General features: G+C 47.0%; 1 protein-coding gene and 1 pseudogene across 1 annotated transcript; one reads left to right on the top strand and one right to left on the bottom strand.

Moving 5' to 3' along the window:
* Nucleotides 1-737: 737 nt before the first annotated feature.
* On the bottom strand, nt 738-19423 carry LOC149360706 (neprilysin-1-like). The gene is made up of 7 exons (XM_089567897.1): nt 19376-19423; nt 18433-18534; nt 15350-15628; nt 11550-11731; nt 8260-8826; nt 7769-7845; nt 738-1879 (listed from the first exon to the last, which is right to left on the bottom strand). Exons 1-7 carry the CDS (start codon nt 19421-19423, stop codon nt 738-740), a joined length of 2397 nt encoding a protein of 798 aa, XP_089424023.1.
* Nucleotides 19424-21921: 2498 nt separating this feature from the next.
* Nucleotides 21922-24513, top strand: LOC149360705 (uncharacterized; annotated as a pseudogene).
* Nucleotides 24514-24732: the final 219 nt, after the last annotated feature.

Raw genomic sequence — 24732 nt, 5'->3', positions numbered from 1 at the left:
CAGCCTATCATCGTTAATGAATGAAAGGTGACGGCAAGAAATTTTTACTCAGTTGTTGCATAATATTGTTTTGTTTTCATTCATTCAAATTGAAACCGCAGGTGGAGTGCAAACAAAGGTTATAGCAATATCGGAAATGGTACTTGTGTGCAAAGACACTTTCGTTATCGTTGACAATTGTTCATGATGAACTTCTTGTGAACGTTAGCTATACAATCAAAAAGCACCATTGCAGGTTGCAGAGTAATGCATCCTCCACGTTATGCAAGTGCGGTGTGCAGACCGTGAACAAAAAGCAGTCAGCAGAGTTCTGTAAGTTACTCACAAATAATTCGTTAAAATTGAAAATGGTACACCACGGTGCTTAAAGCATATCACTAATACGTATTTCTAACCAGTACACCATGTACGCCAAATAGACGAGATAGAATGTCGGTTCAGAAAAACTAGCAGAAAACATTGATCCAAATTTCACGTGAAGCAACAGTCGCTTCACGAAAGCTACATTCATATCTCCTAGCGGGGGCTATATTAAAGTGATTACTGTGTGCTTATGAGCCAGAACATTTACGAAAGTAAATCGACTAGAAATATGCACAAAAGCACTGAATCGCAGGAAGGTTCCAAAACAGGATGACAGAAAGGGAAGACAATACCGTTAGCATAAGTGAGAGTGTTCACAGAGGCTAAATAGTGATCAGTCCAAAAAGAACACGCTTCCAAACACCAGCCACTCGTCAGATGCATTCAGTTATGGTAGACATGGCACTTCCCGCCTTGCACTCGAACGCGCGGGCGAAAAAATTGAACAGTTTCAGAGGGTCATTGCACTTATGTTTTCCGTCGGCGACGCCACACTGCGCCATGCACCAGAAGATGAACAGTATCTGCTCCCCCTTCAGCGACTGGAAACCGTGGAGCCTGGTCTGTTCGCCGCCCGTGGCATGCAGAAAGGCCCTGAGCACCGCGTCCAGCGACATGGCTCTCTCCGCGAGCTGCCATCTCGAGATTTGGGACCACTGTTGCGACGCTGGCAGTGGTTTCTTCACGGGGTTCTGCGCGTTGACCACGCACAGCGCTTCGGAGCCGACCGTGTCCCGCGTGTTGGCGTCCGCATCCCGAAGCTTCCGGAAGATGACGGCGGCAGTGGCGTCGCCTATCTCGGCTCCAAGTGTCCCGTATTTGACGGATGGTGGCGCCTCGGCGCTGTAGAAGGGCGGCTCCAGCGCGGCGGGCAGAAGCTCGAAACGTTCCTCTCTGACGACGTAGTAGAAGCGGACTGTGCTGTTCGAGCGGTAGCTCGCCATACGCGTGTTGGCTGGCGTGGCGCGCCTTGCAGCAGCGGCACCCTTGGCGTTCTTCAACAAGTTTGAGCTCATGTCCGGGAAGAAGTAAAAGAGCGCGTTCAGCGGTTTCTCTTCGGCATCACTCACGAAGCTGAGAGGCGCGGCGCTCGTCGACAGCGTGTTTTTTTCGAGAGACAGCATACTCTTTGCGGTGAACTCCCTCCACGCCCCCGACGCACGGAACCCGCTGCGAAAAGATTCGTGAACGCTTCTCACCAGGGCATTCACGTCACCAACGTCTTCAGCGGACAGTTCTTCCCTGATGTAGTTCCCGTAAAAGGCCAGGCCCATGTATTCTTGCGTGAGTACCGCGCAAAGCAGTACGTGGCCGTCGGCAGCTTCGCTGTACGAAGGGTAGTAGAAGCGGATCATGTCAGGCTTGGTCAGCAGTGACCATCCTTGAACGGCGACCCAGCCAACGTAGTAAGCCATTCGAGACTCGCCAAGCTTGAGGCACAATTTGAAGAAGGCTTCGAAGAAGTACACGTTGTCGATTGTGAACGAGTACGTCGTGTTGACGTCGAGGTCCGCAGCTTTTAAGAGTTCAAGAAGCTCAACTTCCCATCTAGACCTGGGCAGGGAAAAATACCAGGTGTGGTAAGACGAAATGGCTCTCTTAAACGCTGCCATGAACAAATGCTGAGAGGTTTCTAAGACTTCCAAGGCACAAGTACGCGCGCGTTGCATAGCAACGCATTTGAGGCAGAGCAAATTTGGTTTGGTTTGTGGGGGTTTAACGTCCGAAATCGACTCAGGCTATGAGAGACGCCGTAGGGAAGGGCTTCGGAAATTTCGACCACCTGGGGTTCTTTAAAGGGAGACTGAAGCACTTTTTTTGAAAATCAGGCTGGCAGCGGCGTCCTATAGTTTTTCATGCTGTATGCTCGAATATCGCATCCAAATAAGGCAAAAACAAGCGCGAATTGCCTTTTTTAGCAGAAATATGCGGCCTCTGCCGCGGGGCACGCCGCGCGGCGTGCCGCCGCCCGTGATTGGTCAAGCGAGGTCGTGACGTCACTTTGAGGACTGGAGAAGCTGCCGATGCGAATCCGGCGCTGCGCTGAGTGCAGATCGCAGCTTTCCGTGGCGTTGTAAAAGCGAATATGGCGACTATTTTTTTACTGACCTCTAAAGAAAAGGATACTACAGTTTGTTCATTCCACGCATCACCTGAAAGCAAAAAAGACGAGCAAAAAATTCTACGCCTAGCCCAAGCATACGCTAGCGTGAAAGACACGTACGCAGATCATGCGTGAAAGGTGCCAGCACAACCTCGGCTGGTATTCTCGGAAAGGAAGGGGTGCGAACAATACTCAAGTCAATTACCACCACCGGACGCCTCCTGGCTCGCCCGAAAGAGCGTCATCCTAAAGAAAAGGCCCAAAGCGCTGTGTACAAAAAATCCTATTCTCACTACCCGGCGTAGGTTGGGGCAAGAAAGTATTTCAAGGAAACGATGAAGCAGCACAAAGCTGATGTCAAAATTAGCGAAGCGCAGTGGCCAAGCACTGCGAGGCATGTGACCACAGGATATTGAAGGAATCATTGTGCGCTGGAAACCAAGCTAAATAAGCGCACAAGGCTGCTGCTTCACTCGTGGCGCGTTCAGCAGATGCCAGAAAATATTAATCGCTGGCTCGGAAACGTTCGCCCTTCCTAGATTTGCACTTTATGTTCAGTGAAGTAGTGGCCAACTATATGTGTGTTTAAAAGCCAAACTATAGCTGCAACTCGCCCGCTGCCACAACTTGAAGAAGAAACCGGCTAAGGTTGCGAGACATGATGTTTTTTGCAAAAACTTGGTTGACATCCATTTCTCTGTTAAATTTGCATCCGAAATCAGAACGTCGAACGCTTCCATTTTAATCGCTTAGATACGATTAAACGAGATGCCGCATATGAAGAGCTTCAATGCTTGCTTGCTTTGCTTTATTGTGTTTTGCTTTGCTTGCTTGCTTGGACACGTCGAACCGAGTACAAAATCACTAACCGAGCCTTGCTGAGCACGCCTCAGGTGGTCTGGCCGCACCTATAAGCTGAGAAGAGCAACACATGCTTGAGCCTCTATTAGGTTTCTGCAGGGGCGTGTTTCTAGTGAGCATGTTTCTGCTTTTATAGAAGAGGCGCTTCTTCGAAATGGTGACACGCCTCTCATGCGCGAGGAAATGAAAGGAACTGCGTCATGGTTCCGCAGCGACCGAAATCTCCAGAGATCACATTAGGGACAAGCTCTGCATGTAGGTGTCACGAAAGTGCTTCGAGCAGAGTACGCTTGCTTTGGTCGGCTTGAATTCTTCGTCAAAGCAGCGAGCGCTTGCGCTGCGAGCGTATGATCTTGCGGGAAACAGTGGAAGACGACACAGTCGCGGGCGTAGTTGTTCGTGGACAGGAAAGCAGAGTAGTACCTCGTGTTGAATCTGATTCTCAAGGTCGGCTGACACGCTTTGTACGTCACAACGCACGCAGTACGAGGAACAACGCATGCAGCACGAGAAACAACGCGCGCTGAAAGCTCTCTCGGGTGCGCCGGAGTATCCCCGGCTCCTCAACGTGACGTCACGTTGGCCGACATGGACGAGGTTTCCCTCTCCGCTGTTCTCCTCTCCTGCGGTCGCGCGCGGCGCGGGAGATTTAAACATCGCGTTTTCAATTGGTGATTGCGCCACTGTTTTGGCCAAAATCGAAAAAATAATTTCACAGACGTGATCAGCAATGACACTACTTCAAAACCCTAAAAAATTAGCTGATTCGAAAACCGCCTCAGTCTCCCTTTAACGTACACTGAAGTCGCACAGTACACGGCCGTCTAGAATTTCGCCTCCATGGAAATTCGGCCGCCGCGGCCGTAACCACTGAGCCACCGCGGCGGGCGCAGAGCGAATTTACTGCTCCATATCTTTGCACATTGTGGTAAGCATACACGCTAACATTTCGTCCCGGTGTGTTTCAGTAACCTTCCGTCAAGTGTATTTCGTCCATTACTTAATACAATTTTCGATTTCTTTCAAGAACACTGCCTACTACACGATTTTCATGTTTTTTCAAGCGTGTATTGAAAATGCTCTCATTCTTTGAAATGCGTTTCATACTAGGTATACATATTGTTAATGGATTTTTTTTCTTGTAATGGTCACCTTGCCCGATTTGTTATAATTTCTGCACTTTCTTTTTTTTTTGGTCGCGACACATCAACACTCTACCAGGCGTTACCCCGGAAGCCCCATTTGGCTTCAGCAAGCCTTATTATCGTTGTATTGCTCTGTAGTTGGCATGAATAATCGTATGCATATTGTAATATTAATTATTACTCCGGACTTTTTCGAAGCGGGGCACTCAATAAACCCGACTGCAAAGCTTGCCATAAAATCTGTGGACCGGGAACCATTACCGAAGGCTGCGGTTTGCCGCTGAGCTCCTACGCTTGTGAATGCTCTCTCTTTCTTTATTTGGTCCTTTCTGTTACAGAAAGCCGGAGCGAAAGCTAAAGGCTGCAGTGCCTGACAAAGGCTTTCGCTCCGGATGACGTTCAGCGAGCAGGTAAAGAGCACACAATCTTTGGTCACATATAGATTTACGCCATGCATGAACACATAAATACTTACAAAATAGACTAACATAGAATTGCTGATTGCTTTGCAATAACAGAACATCTAGCTATAATATATTGAAAGCAAGACATGTCGTTATAAGAAACATTACTAAAGAAAATCGGTAATACTAAAAACAGACATACATTTTCAGGTACAACAAAACAAAAGAAACAGCACAAAATTACACAAATACAAAGTCATGCTTGAGCAATAGGGTTTTTAGAAAATGTTTGGACATTGGTTTCGTAAAATTGACTAATTCATCAACACGATTCAACAACAAAGGTATCTGGAAGTCTGTATGTTGCCGGCCATAGTTTGTTCTTGTACTAGGTGTCCTTCTGTGTCCTCTGCGGAGAGAATACTGTGAACATGGTTCAGGATTTGTTGTAGTGTAGAGCTTGTTGCTGCTGCGGCCTCAGCATGGCTTTTTTTGCCGTACTTTTGTGTTCTGTCACTTTATGCCCTTAGCGGTGCCTAAATCAACCTTCACTCTAAATATTCTGCTCCACATACAAGCCCTCTTTTTATTGGGAATTATTCTTTATATTCAGTTCACTAGGGTGAGCTAATCATCTGGATTGTCATACAACTGTTTTCACCTGTAGTGAAGCATATGGCGAGTCGTCACGGACAGTTGGTTCGAAAGCACATTTTTTTTTTTTTTGCGAAATCTGTATACTTGACAACCTAAAAAAATTAGAGATCACTGTGGCGACCCGCATTTGTAGAATGAGAAAGCGTTGACGCCTCCTCGGCACTCGTCGCCTCGCTTTGCCTCTCCTTATCATTTTCGTTTTGCTTGTTAATTTAACTACTGAATTAGCGTAATTATCTTATGCTTTAATTGAAGATCGATTTATTTACTCTCATTGTACCTTCTTTTATCTCAATCAACCATTTTGGTTTTCCAATTTGGCGCCGTGGTTGCTTTCCCGTCCACTTACTATATCCCCATCCAGCCTATTCAACAGCCCAGTGGTTTTTGCTGATAATTAACCAATTAATCGGTCAATAAAACTTTTTGTTCCTTCAATTACATCACTCATCAAATACATTTGGATTCATTTCAAACGTTATTATCACTCCTTTGCCTATTTTTTCACTATTTGCCATCCACGGCTGTTTTCCCGTCCACTCACTACATCGACGTCCGAGGCTATTTCGACGCTTTTTTCGACATTTTTGCCTCCAACTAATTAACTAATCATCTTATCCGCGTAATTGTTTTTGCGCAGCATCCTCACATCATGCTCTGTCAATTGCAACCATTCGTTTCATGCTGCCTGTTCTGAGAACGTCATAACTGCGGCGGAAACTTTTGCGGACACGTTTTGCGGAGACGTTTTGGCGACACGACCCCGCCGACATAGCCTAGAAATGCTTTTATTTTATTATTTTATTTCAAGATGCCCCTAAAGGCCCTCTTCACGAGGGTATTACACAGGGGGTGGTAAAAATTGCAAATTGTATACATAAAAGGAACATTTAACATGAGTAACAGCGCAAAAAAGAAGCAAGAAAATAGCAATAACTGGTAGTCAGCAACAATCGAAATGTGGCGGAACAACAAGACGCAAAAAAAAATAAAAACATGGGAATAAACAGAACGAAAAGCGAAACTCAAACACATTATGGTGAACAGAAGAGAACTAGAAGAAAACTACACATCGCTTTAATTTTTTAAAAGTTCATAAAATGTTGTCGCGTTAGTTTCAGTTGCGATTGTGGAAGGCAGCCGGTTCCAGTCAATAATGGTTTTGGGTATGAATGATTTGGCAAAACTTGAAGTGTGACATGTGATGCATTAATAAGGTGGATATATTGCTGGGAATTTTTGTAGTAGTATTTGGTTCATTCTTCAAAGCTGCCGGCGCACTGCTTTATCCCTGTTTGTGATGCAAGAAGCGACCAGATTTATCTACATTGATCGTATCGAAGCGGACCCGCTTCTACGTTGTTCCAGAATGTTCTAGTGACTTTGCACGTTTTGTCTCGAATGTTCGCTATCAGCTTTAAATTCAGCACGGACGAGAGCGGCGGGCATTCTTTTCTGCTCGCTTGTTGCTATACGCCACCGCCGAATCATTCACTTCTTTGTGGGCGAAAGTCAGCCCAAATAAAGAGTTTCGTTTAGAAGTCATTCTCGCTGTTTTCCTGCTCGCCGGACTGCAGTCACCACTAAGCGACAATATCAACAACCGCTTATATGCCATGACATTAGTTTTCATATTTAAAAGATTGCGAAAAATAACCTTCGCCTTTCATTCGATATCTTGTAAGCATAGCCAAAATAGAAACCTCAAGGTGGACCTCTGCGGAAAAAAAAGAGTAATTATAATAAAATCGTCCCCCACACGGCTTATTTCTCCTGAATGCGGCCGCACCAAAGTTCGCATGCGACAGACCCTGCGTACTCTTATCGATAAGCAATGCTTCATTCTCAGTGGTCAAAATCCGGACCTATTCTCATGAAATACTGCGTTCCGCAAACATTTATACACTTGGCATATAAATAAAGACATAACAAAATCGCAACCACGAAGTAATAAAGACAGGAGCGCTGCCTTCGCAAATAAGAGGATTTGGTTTTGGCTCTCATGGCGCTGCTGGAACGTTCCCGCCATGCAGCCCCTCCGGTGGTTCCTTGGTCCGTGGTGCCGAATGCTTTCTTCCCTTATTCTGTAAATGCGTGCATGTGCAGTGTCATGCGTCGCGGTCCTCGCCTGCTTCGTGGCGCTGTCAGAGCTGCACTAGCGCTTCGCCTGCGTCTGCTACACCCATGGTGGCTGCACCGCTGGTTGCCACAGCAAGGCCTCCAAGGTCTCTCACGTGTGATCTCGGAAACTATGGCCACATCATTGTGTATCGCGGGAGCGTCGACAGATGGCGCGTCGGTGTAGTTATTTCTGCGAGGAGGACAGCAAAAGGGAGAAAGCGTGCAGAAATGCACGTCGCCTAGCAAAGCGGAAAGAAGGGAGAGAGTACAGCTCTATGCTGAGCATCGGGCGCGAGCTGGCCGTTTTAGTAGCAAAATTGCGCCTTCCCAATGCATGCGGCGTGCCACATTCGGCAACTCCTGTCTATCTTACTCCGTGGTCGGAATATAGAAAAGCGTCAATGATGCACTTGTCACTGTGAAATGTGACCGAATATTTAGCACCAGCTTGAACTAATTTTGCGAAATTGATCATGTTATGCCTGCGACAAGTCAAATGTATCTCCAGTTGATAACCCACTGTCAGTGTAGGGGGCAACCGCAGTCATTCGATCCCAGCAAGCTACCCTGCGAAGAAATCGGGTACCACGGTACCTACATATACCTGGGGATTGCGTCACCGGCTAGGTTGAGGATGTCGTCTAACGTCGCATTCTCAACGACGTGCACGGTGTCCACATAGTACGCTTGTTGCAGCTCCGGCACCACTTCAGCCTCCAGAGCGAGGAGGTCGCCGTAGGGCAGATCGGCGGAGGACTGGCTGCTTTGACTGAATGCGTCGAGCATGAGCTTGAAGTACCTCCTGTACTCGCGGTCTCCACTGCCTGTGCTGAGCATGGCTTTCCTTGTGGCAAGCACGGTGTAGAAGAAGGACGCCGGCGTCACCAGGATGTGACCAGGGCGGGTCATGGAGAAGAGCATGATGGGTGCCCAGCCGAGGACGTTGGAGATGGCGAAGCAGATGTGCAGCAGGTTGGAGTCGTTGCTCAGCCGAGGCCAGTGGATGCCGAAGTTGGCCACGAGACGCTTGACCTCCCGTTGCTCTCGCTCTCCTCCCGTCGAGTGGATCTGCAGGCACGACTGGTAGAACTGGGCGGCCTTCTGCGCCGCATTCTGCCCGTGCACTGGCACGGCCGTGTGCAGGTTCCTGTCGGCCACGCGTCTGATCATCCTGCACGGAGAACGCCCCGTCACAGGCAGCTGAGCAGACGCGAGCCGTCGACGTTTTTTGTTTTTTTTTTTGCAATTCTTGAGTTCTAAAAGCAGTACGAAGAAATGACCAGAAAAAAGAATATCATTAAGAATAGGCGCTGATACGCGCCTATATAATCCTAAGGGAGAATTGGGCATATCTAATGGTAACGGTCTCAAACATGGTAATACCTGAACACATCAAATGAATGGAAATGCACCTAATACCAGCTGTCTTCGTGAATGCCATTTTCCTTACCGCACTATCAGCAACATCCGAAACACGTTCAAGCGAACTGAAATGTCAACACAAAAATAAAAATATATTATCTTCTAGAGACGAGATATCAGCAAGGTAGAACGACATCTTTAAATACAGTCTTCTTTTTTACGAAGCCAGGTTAGCCTGTTGTAGTATTTAGCTTCCCCTGACAGCATCATCTCATTTTGCTATTTATTTATTTTTGTATTCGACATACCCCTAAAGGCCCTCCTTCGAGGGCATTATATAGGAGTGGCGGGGGGGGGGGGGGGGTCAGTGTAAAGAAAGTACATGTATAAGAAGCATGATTAACAAGTAAAAGAACAATAAACAGGCTAGGTATAACATGGAAAAATAATTAAGCACAACAGAGTAAATAAGAAATCAAGGAATAGAAAACGATATAATACAAATTATAGGGTTGAGGAAGACGATAAGGCATACCGGACAAGGCATAACTCGTGTTTCAATTGTCTTGTTCACGCTTAATCTGTTGCGGATAGTACAAGGTTAAGCGTGGTAGGCACACGGAAGTGGCGCTGTTCTTTGAAATCTTTTTTAAAATGCTTTAAGAAACTCATGTGATGGTACTTCCACGTGTGAACAAAACATGAGCCTTGAACATGAACATGGGGTAATGCATGTGTTTATGGGCCTCGTGGTTTGCAGCGGAATTCCCGATGCTTTAAAAGTTTCGCTGAGACAAAGGCGCCCCGAGAGAAACTCAAGAAGCTATCGGTGTACGGGACTGTCGAAAGGTGACACAGCGGCCGATCGCACAGCGATGCTTCAAGCTAAGAGCAGCGAATACCAGGCACCTCCATCTTATGCAGAAGCTTACCAGGAGTTCGCAAACAGGTTAATGGACAATCGTTTTAGGCTCTGCATGTGCGGAGTAGTGTGTTTCGGGAGAGATCTGCGGGAGGTGCCTCCAGGAAGAGAGACTTGAGGTGCTATTGCACTGTGCCCTGTCTGCCGACAGCGACTGTCACTGACAAGCGCGAACAGCTTTCTATGCGAGCCGATAACGATTTGACGCAGACTACACTTCACGCTCATAAGACGACTACGCAACGTCGCCGGGAATTTCGACATCGTGGTACAAGTGACATGTACGTACAGCCTTTGTCAAAAGTAACCAGGCTGCATGGTTTGCTTCTCAATCGTACAACGGACCCCTCACGGCTTCCCTAAAGATAAAAAAGTTCTTTGGAGGTGAGAACAGGGGTTCTTCTTACCATACAGAGATTTAGAGCTTGAGGGCTGGCGTAATAGCTTTAATGTACCACTGAGAAAAAAAACGTCCAGCCTTGTTACTTTTGACAAAGACTGTACGTCATCTGTACTCACATTCACATTCTGTATCCTTTTTCATTGCCTGAAAGCGAAGTTGCCGTATTTTTTTACCCCTCTTATACGCTTGCCCTTTTGCGGTAAAGGTATGGTTACGAGTCAGCGCCTTGTCCTGTAGGTTTCTTCCGTCTAGTCTTTTGAATGCTCTGAGCAGTACATTTTCAAACAAGAGCCTGACCAAATTGCCCGACTCTACCACGTACGATAACAAGCATCACATGTTGTGTAATACACGTCACGAGTAAGTGGAAGACTCAAAACCAGAAGACCTGGACAACCAGGTTTAGTATTCACGGCTGCCACAACGTGTCGCAGAGAGAATTTTGAATGATCGGTACATCCCATACATCATCTGCGGCGGAGAGAGCTAGTCAGCGTGTAGTTGCGTGCGTGTGGAGGGACTGCGAGTTGTTCATGTTCATCTACAATGAATTTAACTAATTTACACCAAACCAACTCAACTGAGGCGTCTGCTTCATGGTTGCTAGGCCCTTAAGTAAGGCTTAGCTTTTAGTGTCCCTAAGCTTTCATGCCAGTAGTTGCTCCTTGCTCCAACAACACGCTTCTTTTGAGCGGTTATCCACCTACAGGCTTGATAACCTTGCCTGTATTCTGCGTCCTAAGACGGCATGCTTGCAGTGGGAGAAGCATTTTTAGAAGCCGAAGCGTTCATGGCTTAATACGTAATACTGGTGTAACGCTGCTGAAAGTGAAGGGTGCAGCAATGGCCCGAGGCATCTTTGCGACTTCCCTTTTTCCATCGAGGGAGGGTGAGGAGAACAAAGGCTCTTTTGCAAGCATTTCCCCCTCAGAAGATCTGAGCACAAGGCCGTAGGAAATCTTGTACCCGGTAAAAAACCGGTGGGTAAACGGTGGCACTGGGGATCGAACTGCGGGGGATACTCTACCAAAAGGCCAAGGTGCGCATTTGTCGTCAGAGCTTGGTTTGTCCCCTTTTCATCGGCACCTACCCCTATAGCTGGCAAAATTGCAGCAAAAAATAAAATATTGAAACATAATAAAGCCGGTTGATACACTATTCGTCTTTCAAATCGGTCGAGCAACAGTGCATGGCCACGACGCCAGACTGGATGGCCACATGATGTCTAAGCGCGGCGTAAAGGCAGCTTCCAGAAGGAAACACTGAAACGTACTTGAAGTATATGCCTTCCTTGAACGCGTAGGTATGAGTTGCGTCCCACTTAGAGCACACGTAGCCGTAAAAGTCGTCGCAGGGGTTCGCCGAGAGGTTGAGCGTGTCCCAGAGGAGCTGCAAAAATCGGGAAGCGCGTTCATTAAGCGGACGACACCCGACAGGGGAATATTGAATTGGGATCAATGGTGAAAGAAGGCTTGCTTAAGTTTCAATGTTTGTCGTCATTATTGCTTCTTGTTGATAAAAATTGAAATGCCAGAGGAGACATAAAGGGCGAGTGGATCAGAGCCCAAAACAAATTTGCAAAATCGTCGTCTTCTATATTATTTACAAGCATCACACAAAGTTATTGCTGAATTATTTACAAACCTCTTGGCATTAGTTCATCATCATCATCAGCCTGACTACGCCCACTGCAGGGCAAAGGCCTCTACCATGTCTCTCCAATTAACCCTGTCCTTCGCCAGCCGCGGCCACCGTATTCCCGCAAATTTCTTAATCTCATCCACCCACCTAATTTTCTGCCGTCCCCTGCTACGCTTGCCTTCTCTTGGAATCCACTCCGTTACCCTTAAGAACCAGCGGTTATCTTGCCTTTGCATTACATGCCCTGCCCAAGCCCACTTCTTCCTCTTGATTTCAACTAGGATATCATTAACGCGCGTTTGTTCCCTCACCCACTCCGCCCTCTTCCGATATCTTAACGTTACACCTATCATTTTTCTTTCCATAGCTCGCTGCGTTGTCCTTAACTTAAGCTGAACCCTCTTTGTTAGCCTCCACATTTCTGCCCCATAGGTGAGTACCGGAGGCATTAGCTCACTAAACGTTAAAAGGCCATCTGAAAGGAAGACAATAATATTTAATTATATTAAAAAAATTCAAAATCTCGTAATCTGGCAACACCAGCGTAGCAGAATGAGACAACGAACAAAGCGGAATGAAATGCCCTTTCGAAATTAAGATATCACTCCCACTTGCAATTAATGCACATTAAGTTCGGCCCATGGACCGCAAGACAACCTTTCTGAGCCTACCCCTAAGGCGAACAACACTTCATCCAAAAAGAACCCAAAACTATTTAGTTTGATAGCCTGGCTGTATTCTTGCTACATGATTCTTTTCGATTCCTGTTTTCGTGGGTACTTTTTTCTGTTTTAGTGTTCCAGCTGTTTCTCTTTCGCTGAGCCGTTCCAATAGAACATGCGATTTGGTTCGGTTCGCAGTACGTGAAAACGATGGTTTCCCACGTGATTGTAGGCCATACCTACAGAGCTTGCTCCATTATTAGAATGTGTTGTACAATTAGCTCTTCTTCCTTCTGAACGCTTTCTGAACGCTTTTTGTCCAATTTTTTGCCATTGGAATTCTTTACTTTTCTGACTGTTCTGTGGTGAGCGTCTTGCGGGCAGCAAAACTCTTGATGGCACCGACGGATATTAATGCTCTCCAGAGCGAACTTTGCGTCTTCTGAGCGCAAGTAGACACCCGATAGTTTTATTTTGAACTTAGGATTACCTTAAATAGTGATAAGGGTAGAGCTTTGCACCGAGCAATAAAGCACAAAAATACTGAAAATAATGGTGTGAAAGGCCGTCTAGCCGCCCACTGAAAAATATGCAGTAAGTGTCATCCAGATTTCGAGAACTCTGATGTCATAGGTTAGCATGCTGATCAGCTCACTAGAGAAGTGATTGAGGAGGCTACGCCATATTATGAAATAAGTACACGTGTGTTAGCGCGGCATCAGTGCTGATATCCGACAAAGAAATGATGTTTTTTTTGGCTAAGAAACGAAATTTTCATGATGATAGGGTTTATTACTCTTTTTCCTCCTTGTGTGATTTCTATCAATTTTTTTTTGTATAACAGTGCGCTTATTCGCAATAAATAATTCTAAGCCAGCGCTGCTGTGTGCGTCTCTTCTCTGCGTCCTTGTCTTTTTCGCGCTGACAGCCAAGACAAGACAGCCGCGACTAGTACGCACAGTCGTTAGCAAAAGTAGAGTACTACAGTAACTACAGTAACTACAGTAACTGTAGGCAGAATTACTTGTCAGCGCTATCTGACGACGCGTGCATGTTGAGACATGCGCAGCACGCCCTCCCTAATGCATTGGCTCGTTCGCACACTATTAGTGCGAAAGCACTGATACTCTCACTAACGCCGACCATGAGCCTTGCCAACCAATCTTATGGTTTTGAGCCGTTGCCTAGCAACAGCGGCGCCACGTTAATTAAGCATTAAAATAGTTACCTCCAGATTTGGCCCAGGCAACCCCCAACTGACTGTGCCCAGCAGGATGTTGGCCTCGAAATTTGGCCCGGGCCCCCTCCAAAATTTGACTTTGGCCGATTTTCAGCAAAATCGATGTCCGGCCTAATACGACTGTACTCACCACGATGGTGGCCTCGGAATTTGGCCCGGTTCAATCCGAAAATTTCACTTTGGCCGATTTTCAGCAAAATCGATGACCAGCCTAATATGACTGTGCTCATCACGATGGTGGCCTCTGAATTTGGCCCGGTCCACTCCGAAAATTTGACTAAGGCCGATTTTCAGCAAAATCGATGTTCGGCCTAATACGACTGTACTCATCACGATGGTGGCCTCTGAATTTGGCCCGGTCCACCCTGAAAATTTGAGTTTGGCTGATTTGCAGCAAAACTGACGACCAGCCTAACTGGACTGTATCCATCACGATGGTGAGCTTCAAGTTTTGTCCGGGTAACCCTCAAAATCTGGCAAACCCCACCGCGAATTTTACCTTGGCCAATGTGCAGCACAATTGATGTCCAACCTAATTTGACTGTGTCTAACACGATGGTGGCCTCCTAGTTTGGCCCAGTGAATTTCCAAAATTTGGTCCACTCCAGCCACCAAAACTTGACCTCGGCCGATTTGGACCAAAGTTGATGTATTGGCCATTCAAAATAAAAATGATGAACCGGTTCATTGAGTGCGTTGGGAAAAAGTGTAAAAGAATAAGGCAAGTATCGTGTAAAAATAGCAATTAAGTCAAGGCAAAACATAGCCATCAAGTAAGGCGAAAAGCTTGTGCTTGCGCACTGTAATCGCTTTAACCAAGTTAAAATCTGATCTGGCGGAAACTGGTGGAAACGGCTTTTCCGGCAGAAAAGCCACCAAGGACTATTCTTCGCTTCTCCGGTGACAGACTCTCCAAGCGATCGAGTTAGCACACTCGAACCGTTAAAACAGGTCTTTAATGAGTCACGTAGGGCGCACTGCGCATGTCTCGACAACAGGCACACGCCATCAGATGGCGCTGATGGACAGTTCTTCCACTGTTCCCGTAGACTCGCGACTTGGACTTTAACGAGAAGGCATACCTGGACTAGCAAAGTACTAAACGCGAAACACAGTACTTTATTTGCATAGCGATTGAGCTTCATGGCTGTCATAAGCATCTTCCACACACTTCTCACAAGTATGCGGTACTCTACTCACAATGATTTCTTTGATTGTTTTGTAACAATGAAGAGAGCTGCAGTGCCTCAGGTCTTGCTGAACGCATTCTTATGAGGACTGAGGTACAGGCGACTCAGGAACCTGCACTTACTTTATTTACGTCATTCCAAAACGCGCACAAGCTTTGCGGAAGCTAAGATAGCCGAAAGGTCGTTCATAACCAGCTGTCCCACACTGGGTTAACGAAAGCTGAGAAAGAGCAGAGTCTTGCTGCGGCGAAGTGCCACCTCTTCGTTGGCGCACCTTTGCGTAGGAAACGCACGCGTTGGAGCTGCACAGAGACCACGTCTTGGAGATGCCATAGAAGAAGAAGAAGTACAGCATGGCGATGAAGATGCAGCAGGAGGCGCATTCCAGCGCCGTCAGGAGGCGCTGTTGCAGCGCTCCCGGTAGCAGCGGGGTGCTCCTCGAAGGGTGCCCCACGGACGATGAGCTGAGGATGCTGGGGAGGCTCGTCAGCAAGTCCTGAAGGCCCTCCTGGTTCACGTACGGTGTGCTCTTTTTCCTCGGAGGGATGGGCTGCTGAAATCCCGAGGGGGAAACGCTTGTCCCAGTTGGTCAAATGTTTAGGGGAATCCCCCAAGGTGGAGTAGATTTGTAATAAGGGAGTAATTACTCACTGACGTCCGCCCGAGCACAGCCATACGGCTACAAAGGAAAGCTATACAGCTTTCGCAGAAATTTCGTAGGTAAAGAAAAAATTCGTCCTGGTCCGCTGTTCGAACCCGGGACCACCGCTTCACCGGAACAGTCGCTCTACCAATTGAGCTAACCGGGACGGCAAGCTGATGGTAGGGTGAGAGCGAATTGATCAATAATTACTCAATGAGTAATTACTCCCTTATTACAAATCTACTCCACCTTAGGGGATTCCCCTAAACATTTGACCAACACAGTTCCCACTTGGAGTTATTGATCAATTCGCTCTCGCCCTACCATAAGCTTGCCGTCCCTGTTAGCTTAATTGGTAGAGCGACTGCTCAGGTGAAGCGGTGGTCCCGGGTTCGAAACCCGGACCAGGACGAATTTTTCTTTAACTGCGTAGTTACTGAGAAAGCTGTATAGCTTTCCTTTGCAGCCGTATGGCTGCGCTCGGGTGGATGTCAATGAGTAATTACTCCCTTATTGCTTGTCCCAATTGTTTACATGCATTAGAGTCACTCTGAAATGCAACGGCCGCGATGGCTCACTGGCTATGGCGTTCGGCAGCTGACCCCAAAATCCCGGGCCCAAGTCCTGCCCGTGACAGACGCATGCTGGTTGGAGCGAAATGCTAACATGCCTTTGTGCTGCGCTATGTGAGTGCGCGGTAAACAACCTCAGGTGAACGTCTTCGAAGCACCTCAGGAAGGCGTCTCTCTACCCAATCAGCAGCTTCGAGACGTTACACTCTGCATACAGTGACAATTAGTATAAAACCTGTAGAGGACCTAGTACGCTTCCGAAGTGTCCTCATCTCATGTACATTGCGTCGCTGTCGTTAGCGCATGCAGCATTTGAGCAGTTCTTTGAGCCCTTTGGTTTGGTTTGGATTGGTTTGGTTTGGTTTATGGAGTTTAACGTCCCAAAGCGACTAAGGCTATGAGAGATGCCGTAGTGGAGGGCTCCGGAAATTTAGACCACCTGGGGTTCTTTAACGTGCACTGACATCGCACAGTACACGGGCCTCTAGAATTTCTCCTCCAAAGAAATTCAACCGCCGCGGCCGGGATCGAACCCCGGCCGCAGCGGGGTTTAAGAATGAGCGACGCGACTACTTTGAAGCACGCGCCGATCGTGAAATCCCTGAAAAAGAACCCCTATTAAACTAACTTTGTTTCAAACTGGCCCTTTTGCTACGTGCAAATTATCTAGAAAAATATTAAAAAGAGCCCTAGTTTACTAAAAATGTTAGTCGAAAAGACCCAAACAAGAAAAAATGGCTATTGTAATCTATATACATTTTCTGTGCGTGATGTCGGGCCTCCGACCTCGACAAAGTCTGTTTACACACTCGCTATGCATGGAAATTTCTTCAAATTGAGTGGATCGAACGGCGAGACGTATGCTTATCCAAGTGCAGGCTTCGTAGCTTAATTTCATAAAACCCCGCGGCAGTGCTTAATTGAAAGCTTATCAGTCCCTCTGTAAGAATCACATCATTTCCACGCAACCAGCGCGGGCAGAAAACACTTGTGAGTGGTTCTTCGACTCAGTCTGAAAAACTCAGAAGCCAGCAAGAACTAGCAGCACCGGCGACGTTGACCGCGAAGGGAAGTGGCTCTTACCGCGCGTGTTGAATGCCAAACTTTTGGTAGTCCCTGAAGCGTTAGTGAAAGTAACAGCCCAGCCGCCGCGGTGGCTCAGTGGTTATGGTGCTCGGCTGCTGACCCGAAAGACGCGGGTTCGATCCCGGCCGCGGCGGTTGAATTTCTTTGGAGGAGAAATTCTAGAGGCCCGTGTACTGTGCGATGTCAGTGCACGTTAAAGAACCCCAGGTGGTCGAAATTTCCGGAGCCCTCCACTACGGCGTCTCTCATAGCCTTAGTCGCTTTGGGACGTTAAACCCCATAAACCAAACCAAAGTAATAGCCACGCTTGAGAACCGGACCTTACACTTAAACGTTAATGCTGAGGCGGCGTAAGTGGCGCCTGTCCAAGAGCTCAGGTAGTCGCGTCATTTGTTATGCGTGTCGTACGCATAGGTAATTCTGGGTTATCTGCACCCAGAAAATATCTGTTTTTTATTTTCTGCATCCACCGCGCTCCGTACCTAGAAGAAAGCTTGAGCTGCCATCGAAACGACACGAGTGTTCACTTTGCTTACCGTGTGAGCTTTCGGTGAGCTCGAGGCTTTGTCTTTCACGACGGAGGCTTTATCGTTCACGACGGAGGCTTTATCTTTCACGACGGAGGCTTTATCTTTCACGACGAAGGCTTTATCGTTCATGACGGATACTTTCACAGTGTCCGGTGACAAAGGTCCTGGCAAAAACTACTTGACAGAAAGAAAATAGCATGTGCGGTGTAAGCATTAGCACTTGTATACATTTATTATTAATTTTATTATTTATTTAAAAATACTGTAAGCCTCTACAGGCTCATCAGGAGTGAGTCACCAGACAAAAAAGCACAACGGTCCAAAATACAGTAAAAAGCATAGCACAATCCTACCAGGCAAGAAGGAGGTCAGGCAAGGAGACAGAGTATATGGATTGCTATTCACCGCTTTTTCATAGGTTTGGATTGGGAAGTGCTGGGGATAAAAGTTTAAATAGAGAACACACTTGCGTAGCGATATTCGGCAGAGCGCCTACACCTATATGGCGTGGTGCAACTTCTCTCACCTTTTCCATTGCCTGAGCATCATCTTGGGTGCGGGAGAACGTCAGTGGAGACGAGTCGCGGTGTGGAGTCGGAGCGGGAGCTGCCCCACCGAACGTCGCTCTCTGGGTCGACCGATGTGAGAGGAAAAAGGACAACACTCTTAGGATGTGGGCTACACTGTCTTGTCACGCTATAACCTCCTGTGGAGACAGTGATCCACATCGCATGTGGCTAGGTTTTATTCCAGCGTTTAACGAGATTAAAAGGAAAAAAAAAGTCTATTTACTACTCTATGATGACATTTCGACAGTTTGAATGACAGTGGGATGTTGTTATTTCTTTTTTATTTTAATTTGCCATGGATTAGTTTAATATTATTTTTCACTCCACTGCATGTCATACAACCATGAATTGTCGACGCTACAAGCTCTAATAAAACAGCGGAGCGTCGTTGTAGCCCAGTGTGTGTATACGTGTAAATCTAAAGAGTGTTGCTAGAGGTAAATCTGAAGAGGAAATTGAACGGATTTTGTTATAATGGTGTAGTATCCCTCCAAATGTCCGTTCAAGCAGAGCCAATACTTTCGAGGCTGACTCAGGGATGTCGATGGTAATGGAATTGCGTTCGCAGATGATGTGAGTGCAAAAACGGGGGTTTATGGTTTAAAAGCGGGGTAGAGACCAAATTATAAAATTTATTACTTGAAGTGTATGTGGCAGGAAAGTTATCGTAACTTGTACATGAACAAGGGTTAATTTCAAGATTGAATCTTTTAAAGATTCGATAAAATATGGCTCGGGTTCGATGTGGCTTGAAGCTAGATATACGAGCCAAAGCTGTGTTAAGCAAGGTCACCCCTGTCTCAAATCATATGTCAAGGTCAAGGTCAAAGGTTAAGGGCAGGTACCCACTGGTCACAGTCATATGATCACGTAGTCATGCTACCATAACTTGACCCATACCGCCAGGCAGTTAAGTTTGGTTTGGCCTTGTGAGGAATTGAGGGTCATTGTCTCATCCACATCGAAATCGGAAGTTGTACCCCGAGGAGTAGTGCTCTCGATCTAAAAATGTTGCGAAACAGAATACTGAGCCTGTAGTGGCATCCGTTACCACACCACCTCAATGAGAACGCTTTTTCAGCTGTCTATCGTCTACGAATGTTCCCAGTTTCAGTTAAAAAAAAAGGAATTAAATGTATTAACCTAATTTTTTTTTCACTAAGTATTTCGTATGGAGTAAGCAGCTCCAGAAGCCGGTATATTATTCGCCATTTCAACTCAGGATTTAAAAATTACCGAAGAAACTTTGTAAATTGTAAAGTGTGCTTGGCGAAAGCCTTGTGGTCAACCCACTGCCTATTCCCCGAACCGCTTGGCGCGGAAACACTGGTACGCGTCGGAGGCATGCGTCTCACTCACTCGACTGCAACGAGACGTCTGGCGAAGGAGCGGCGGTGCAGCTGCCACCGCCGACGCGCGCGCGCTCTTTCTACCTTCGTTCTACAGCTACTGTATGACGTCACGGTTGCTATGCACTGTTGCGCCCCCCCACTGGCGCGCCGGTTGCTAAGGAGGGGAGGAGGTTGCGCCGCTGCGCGGAGGGGCCACAGTTGGCACAATTCCAGAGCACGGACGAACGCCGCGAGCATGGACGGACACCGCGAGCATGAGCCATTAAAGGCTTTCGCCTTAATATGACGCATTTGTGACGCAGAAGCTTACCGTTGGATTTTTGTCTGTCGCGAACTGAGCATCACTTCATTTTAGCGAAGAAGCAAAAATGACGCTTTTCATCTCGCACTGACTTGACGGCCGAGTCCTATACTTGTCCGCCAGCCATATCATTCTTTCGCTCGCGGTGGGAACAATTTGGACGTCCTTGTACGTTTGCTTTTCGCGCTGTAGAGCCCTTGTTGGTTTAGTTTGGTGTATAGGGGTTTAACCCCCTAAAGCGACTCAGGCTATGAGGGACACCGTAGTAAAGGGCGCCATTGATGGGAAGCAGCAGTTTATGTTGTAGCGCGAGATCTTGACTCGCCCTGCAGGAGACCGTAAGGAACTGTAGTAGAAGGACGCTATTTGTCTGAACCAGCGGATTAGGCTAGTAATGAAATTCAGGAGGCGTTCTTTTCCCTTATGACGCCGTACACACGTGCACAGGGGACATTACCCTGAAGGACGTTTTCAAACTCTCTTTTAAGCCTCCATACTTTTGCCGTTTACGATAGGCTCTGAAGGCCAAACTCGGCCGTGCGTATCAAAAACCCAACCTAAAATGTGTTATAGGCATTCGGTGTCATTGGCAGTTGCTTTTACATTTCTTCGAAACGCGCAGAAAGTTTTCGGAAAGCTTTCTGTGCGCTCAAAGGTTTGGTGTCTCCGCTCTTTATTTACTCACTGTGATAAATTACGTGTTTTGTGCTTGAAACTTTCCGCAGCTTAGAAGTACACTCTGCTAGAGGAATCTAATAGCATTGCGAGCCTTTAGCGAGAGTTCAAGGTGTTGCTTATTTATACAGGAGTCTGGTTGTTGGTCCCCATGGGGAAGATGCGCGTCGAAAAAGCGAGTTTTCCGAGTAATTTTTCAGCTTTGAGTTATTGCCTGTAAAATTATCTTTGGGCATTCAGCTACAACTTTCCAAAATATCAAGGCAGAATTCGAACCCGAAGTTAGTAAAAAGTAAATTTTATTCAACCATGGTGGTTCCAGATAAGTGATATTTTCAGCGCACATCGTCAACTTTCGAGCGTGTGCATCTCGAGAATGGGGCGCTGCCCGCCATTGCCGTTTGCTGGGGAGGTTGAGTAAGCCTTTTTCTTGCAGACCGCATCTCCCGCCGTTTCGTATTTTGGCTAAAAATAATTAAAAAAGCACGTTTTTGATGCGCGTCTCGAGCGTTGCTACTGGACTTTTAAATCACGTGTGGCTCTAGCGAGGCCGCCATTGGCCCAGGCTGATAACATGCTGAGGCGAAGCCCAACTCCTGCTCTCTTCTGCTATCGGATTTTACGGAGCCTGGTTCGAGCTCTGCGGCCTTTCACCACTATCAGCATTTTAAGGCGATAGCCTTCAATTCCTCATACTTTCGTTAGCAGCCGTGTGGGCAGATTTGTCCACGTTTCGGCATCACTACTTAAAAAGAAAACTGCGTCGAGGCTGGAAATCGAACCAAGCCCTTTGGCGTTTGAAGCGGAGACGCCACCACTCCGGCACGAAGGCTGAAGGATTAAACATGAATAAAGGCGCATCTAGTAAATGCATGGGTTATATAAATGAAATAAAAGGAATAAAAGTTGGAAATAAAACAAAAAATAAAATATGAAAAATAAAGCAAACAAAAAACAAAGTAAGAAAATAAAAAAATAAAACAGAATGAAAATAAAATATAAAAAAACAATAAATATAGGAAAAGAAACAAAAATAAAAATAACATGAAAAATATAAAATAAAAAACGAACAGGGCGCCAGGAAAAGCTTTCGCCTTGCAGCACTTTAGCGAGCCGAAGTGCCCGCTGAATTGTTTTGAACTAATTTGCGATGAATGACCTGCAGGAGCGTGATTTCCGAGCTCGGAAGTCTCGAACGAAGAACCCGTACCGAGGACGCCGTCGCGAATTTCACCGGAAGGCGACAACGGAAAGCAGTCACCCGACGCCAGTTAGCCCTAACCAGGCCAACGGCGACTCGGACGAAAACGACGCCGCGGTGAACTTTGTTAGCGCCTCGGAAGTGAAGATTGGACTGTTCGATAAAGATAGAGCAGCATGCGGCCGACATTCTACGAGTGCTGCGATATGTGAAATCAGCACGTTTACGGTGCTGGTGAGCAATGCTGCGTGCCCAAGGTGCCGCGCCTGTACTCTTGGAGTACGCGAACCGGCGGAAAAACGGAAGGGGCTTTCGGCTTTCCTTGGGCTGCACTGTGCGAATAGTGAGTGTCCAGCATCGTTACGTTCTGCTGTGCACACCTCGAGCCGTGTTGTGCCCAGTGAACTAGCGGATGGCGCCAGCGGTAGTCGGGACTATCAGATTGGGAGCTCTCGCGACAGCTTTGCCGTCAACGTGAAGGTGGTGGTGACTGCGCCCGCAATTGGCATCGGTCACGAACAGCTCTCACGATTCTGTGCCATTCTCGGCTCGTCAACGCCGTTACATCACAAGAACTTTACTGCAATCGGTAAGAAAGTTCATGTCGCGCCCATGAAAGCCGTGGCAGAAAACATGGAGAAAGCAAGGCTTTTCACACAAGAGATGGTAGGTGACACCGATGTTGTCGTTATGTTTGACGGCACGTTGCAAAAACGGGGCCACAAAGCTATAACGGCATTGGCACAGCTGTGTCTGTAGACAGTGGTTTATGCCTCGATTTTGAGGTTCTGTCAAAGTTCTGCCTTGCATGCAGTCGGAACAGAGACCTTGGGACCGAAGAAGAGGAAATATGGCAAGCGTACCATGGACCTGTTTGTGAGAAAAACACTGAATGCTCTTCTCACGCTATGGAAACGGAGGCAGCAGTGCACATATGGATGTGGACCCCGTCACAGAAGCCAGCATTGCGCTTCACCAAATTTCTAAGTGACGGGGACAGCAAGGCTTTTACTGCTGTTTCTCAGGCAAAAGTGTACGGTGAAACCTCCATCGAGAAGGAGAATTGTACCAACCAAGTGGCCAGGCGCCTAGGCACTGCACTTCGCAAAACTCAAGACGCCTCTTCCACGTGGTGAGAAGTTGAAGGATGGGCAGATACAGAAGTTGCAAAGCTACTACCGGATAGCGATCACAAGCAACAGGGGCGATGTTCAGAAAATGTATCGTGACATTTCGGCATCATGCTTTCATTCATGCTCTACAAATGATGCTAAGAGCCACAAGTTCGGCCCGGAAGGAGCGGAATCATGGTGCAAGCACCGACAGGCCGAAGCACTGGGAGGGCCTGCACCGGACCACACCCCGCTTCTGACAAAGGCACAGGGGCTATATAGCTCTGCTGCCTATATACAAGCGCCTCACCGAACAAAAGCTCCTCGCCCGCTGCTTGCAGGGGAAGACACAGAATGCAGCAGAGTCCCTCAACAGCAAAAACTGGCTGCTATGCCCAAAGACTAATACCCCTGTCAGACGAGCAAGTTTAGTGTCATTTTCAACGAGTGACACTCGCCCGTAGTGTCATTCGCATCGTGTCACACGATGAACTTTAATGACACTCGTTGCTGAACGCATTCGGCAAGAAGTGAGTTTGGGGAACTCACTTCACTTTTGCCGAGGGGCGAAGTGTATAGCGTCGGTAGCAGCGTTTCGAAATTAGAATACAACGTCGGCAATAAAAATGGCGTTTTATTGAACGCAGCTAATTTTTTTTTGCCCTCTTGTTCATGTAAACTTATTTGTGTTGCTATTAAATATATATACTGCACAAATTCCGACATTCTTGTTTTCAGCTGCAATAACTTTTAGGAAGCCGCAGCGGTATGGCTATGGCGGCTAGCGTGGCGACCGTAGCAACCATGGTAGCAACCATCTGCAACCGTTTCGGTGTGACGGTGCAAAAGTCACAATATTGCACAAAGCTCCTTGATAATCATAAAAAAGTGCTTGCAGTTTGCAATCTACTGTACATTAGCTGTACATTAAAGCTTTGAAGCGTGAAAAGTAATATTTTTTGTGCCTTACTTGAAAAGCCATCGTCACCACCATCAATTCCGAATGACACTTTATTTTTCCGTGTAGCAGCACGCCCCGAAAGTGTCACTCGTTCTGGAGAAGTGCACTTCGTTAAAGTGTCACTAAACTTGCCCGTGTGACAGGGGTATTAGTTCGCTTCCAGGACTGCTGTGGAAACACCAACTGCCATTGCTGTTCTTTGGTATAACAAGGGATATGTAAGCTTTGAATAAGTGCTTGAGGAGCTTGGTGTGCTGCCACCAGAAGAGCATGTTCTCCTGGGTAACCCCCGGGACTAGAGAAGGGTGAAAAAATGTCGTTTCGCCAAACCGCTGAAGCCCGAACGCAGCGCCGTAATATGGTGAAGAGAGCGCGTCTGACTGACTCTATTCGAGAAAATGTTGAGGGGCCAACCTATGGGCCAGGTCAGATCTGATTAACTTGGATATGTTTGGGACATATTTCTCTATTTTGGCAAGAAGTTTCAAGTGTTTTTGTCCTCTTTCTGAAAAATAAACACGTTTGAAACTTTCAAATGCAATTTTCTCAGTTTGTTGCTTTCAGCATTTTTTGCGTTTTGTGCAACAAATTTAGCTACTTATACTAGTCAGATCTGAATGAAAATTTGCACACAGTCTCCTCAAAGTGTGCAAAA

The sequence above is a fragment of the Amblyomma mixtum genome, chromosome 2 (genome assembly GCF_055824585.1).
Source record: "Amblyomma mixtum isolate Tamu chromosome 2, ASM5582458v1, whole genome shotgun sequence".
In the NCBI taxonomy this organism is placed as follows: domain Eukaryota; kingdom Metazoa; phylum Arthropoda; class Arachnida; order Ixodida; family Ixodidae; genus Amblyomma; species Amblyomma mixtum.
Note: the sequence above shows the minus strand (reverse complement) of the source record. Positions and strands in the feature narration are given on the sequence as shown.

Excerpts from the sequence above, each read along its gene's own strand:
- LOC149360706 (XM_089567897.1), bottom strand. The coding sequence starts at position 19,423 with ATGACCCTCAATTCCTCACAAGGCCAAACCAAACTTAACTGCCTGGCG. Across the intron at positions 11,732-15,349 it reads CGTGCGTTTCCTACGCAAAG|CTCCTCTGGGACACGCTCAA; the intron begins GTGCGCCAACGA and ends CGATTTTTGCAG. Across the intron at positions 7,846-8,259 it reads GCCGGTGACGCAATCCCCAG|AAATAACTACACCGACGCGC; the intron begins GTATATGTAGGT and ends TCCTCCTCGCAG.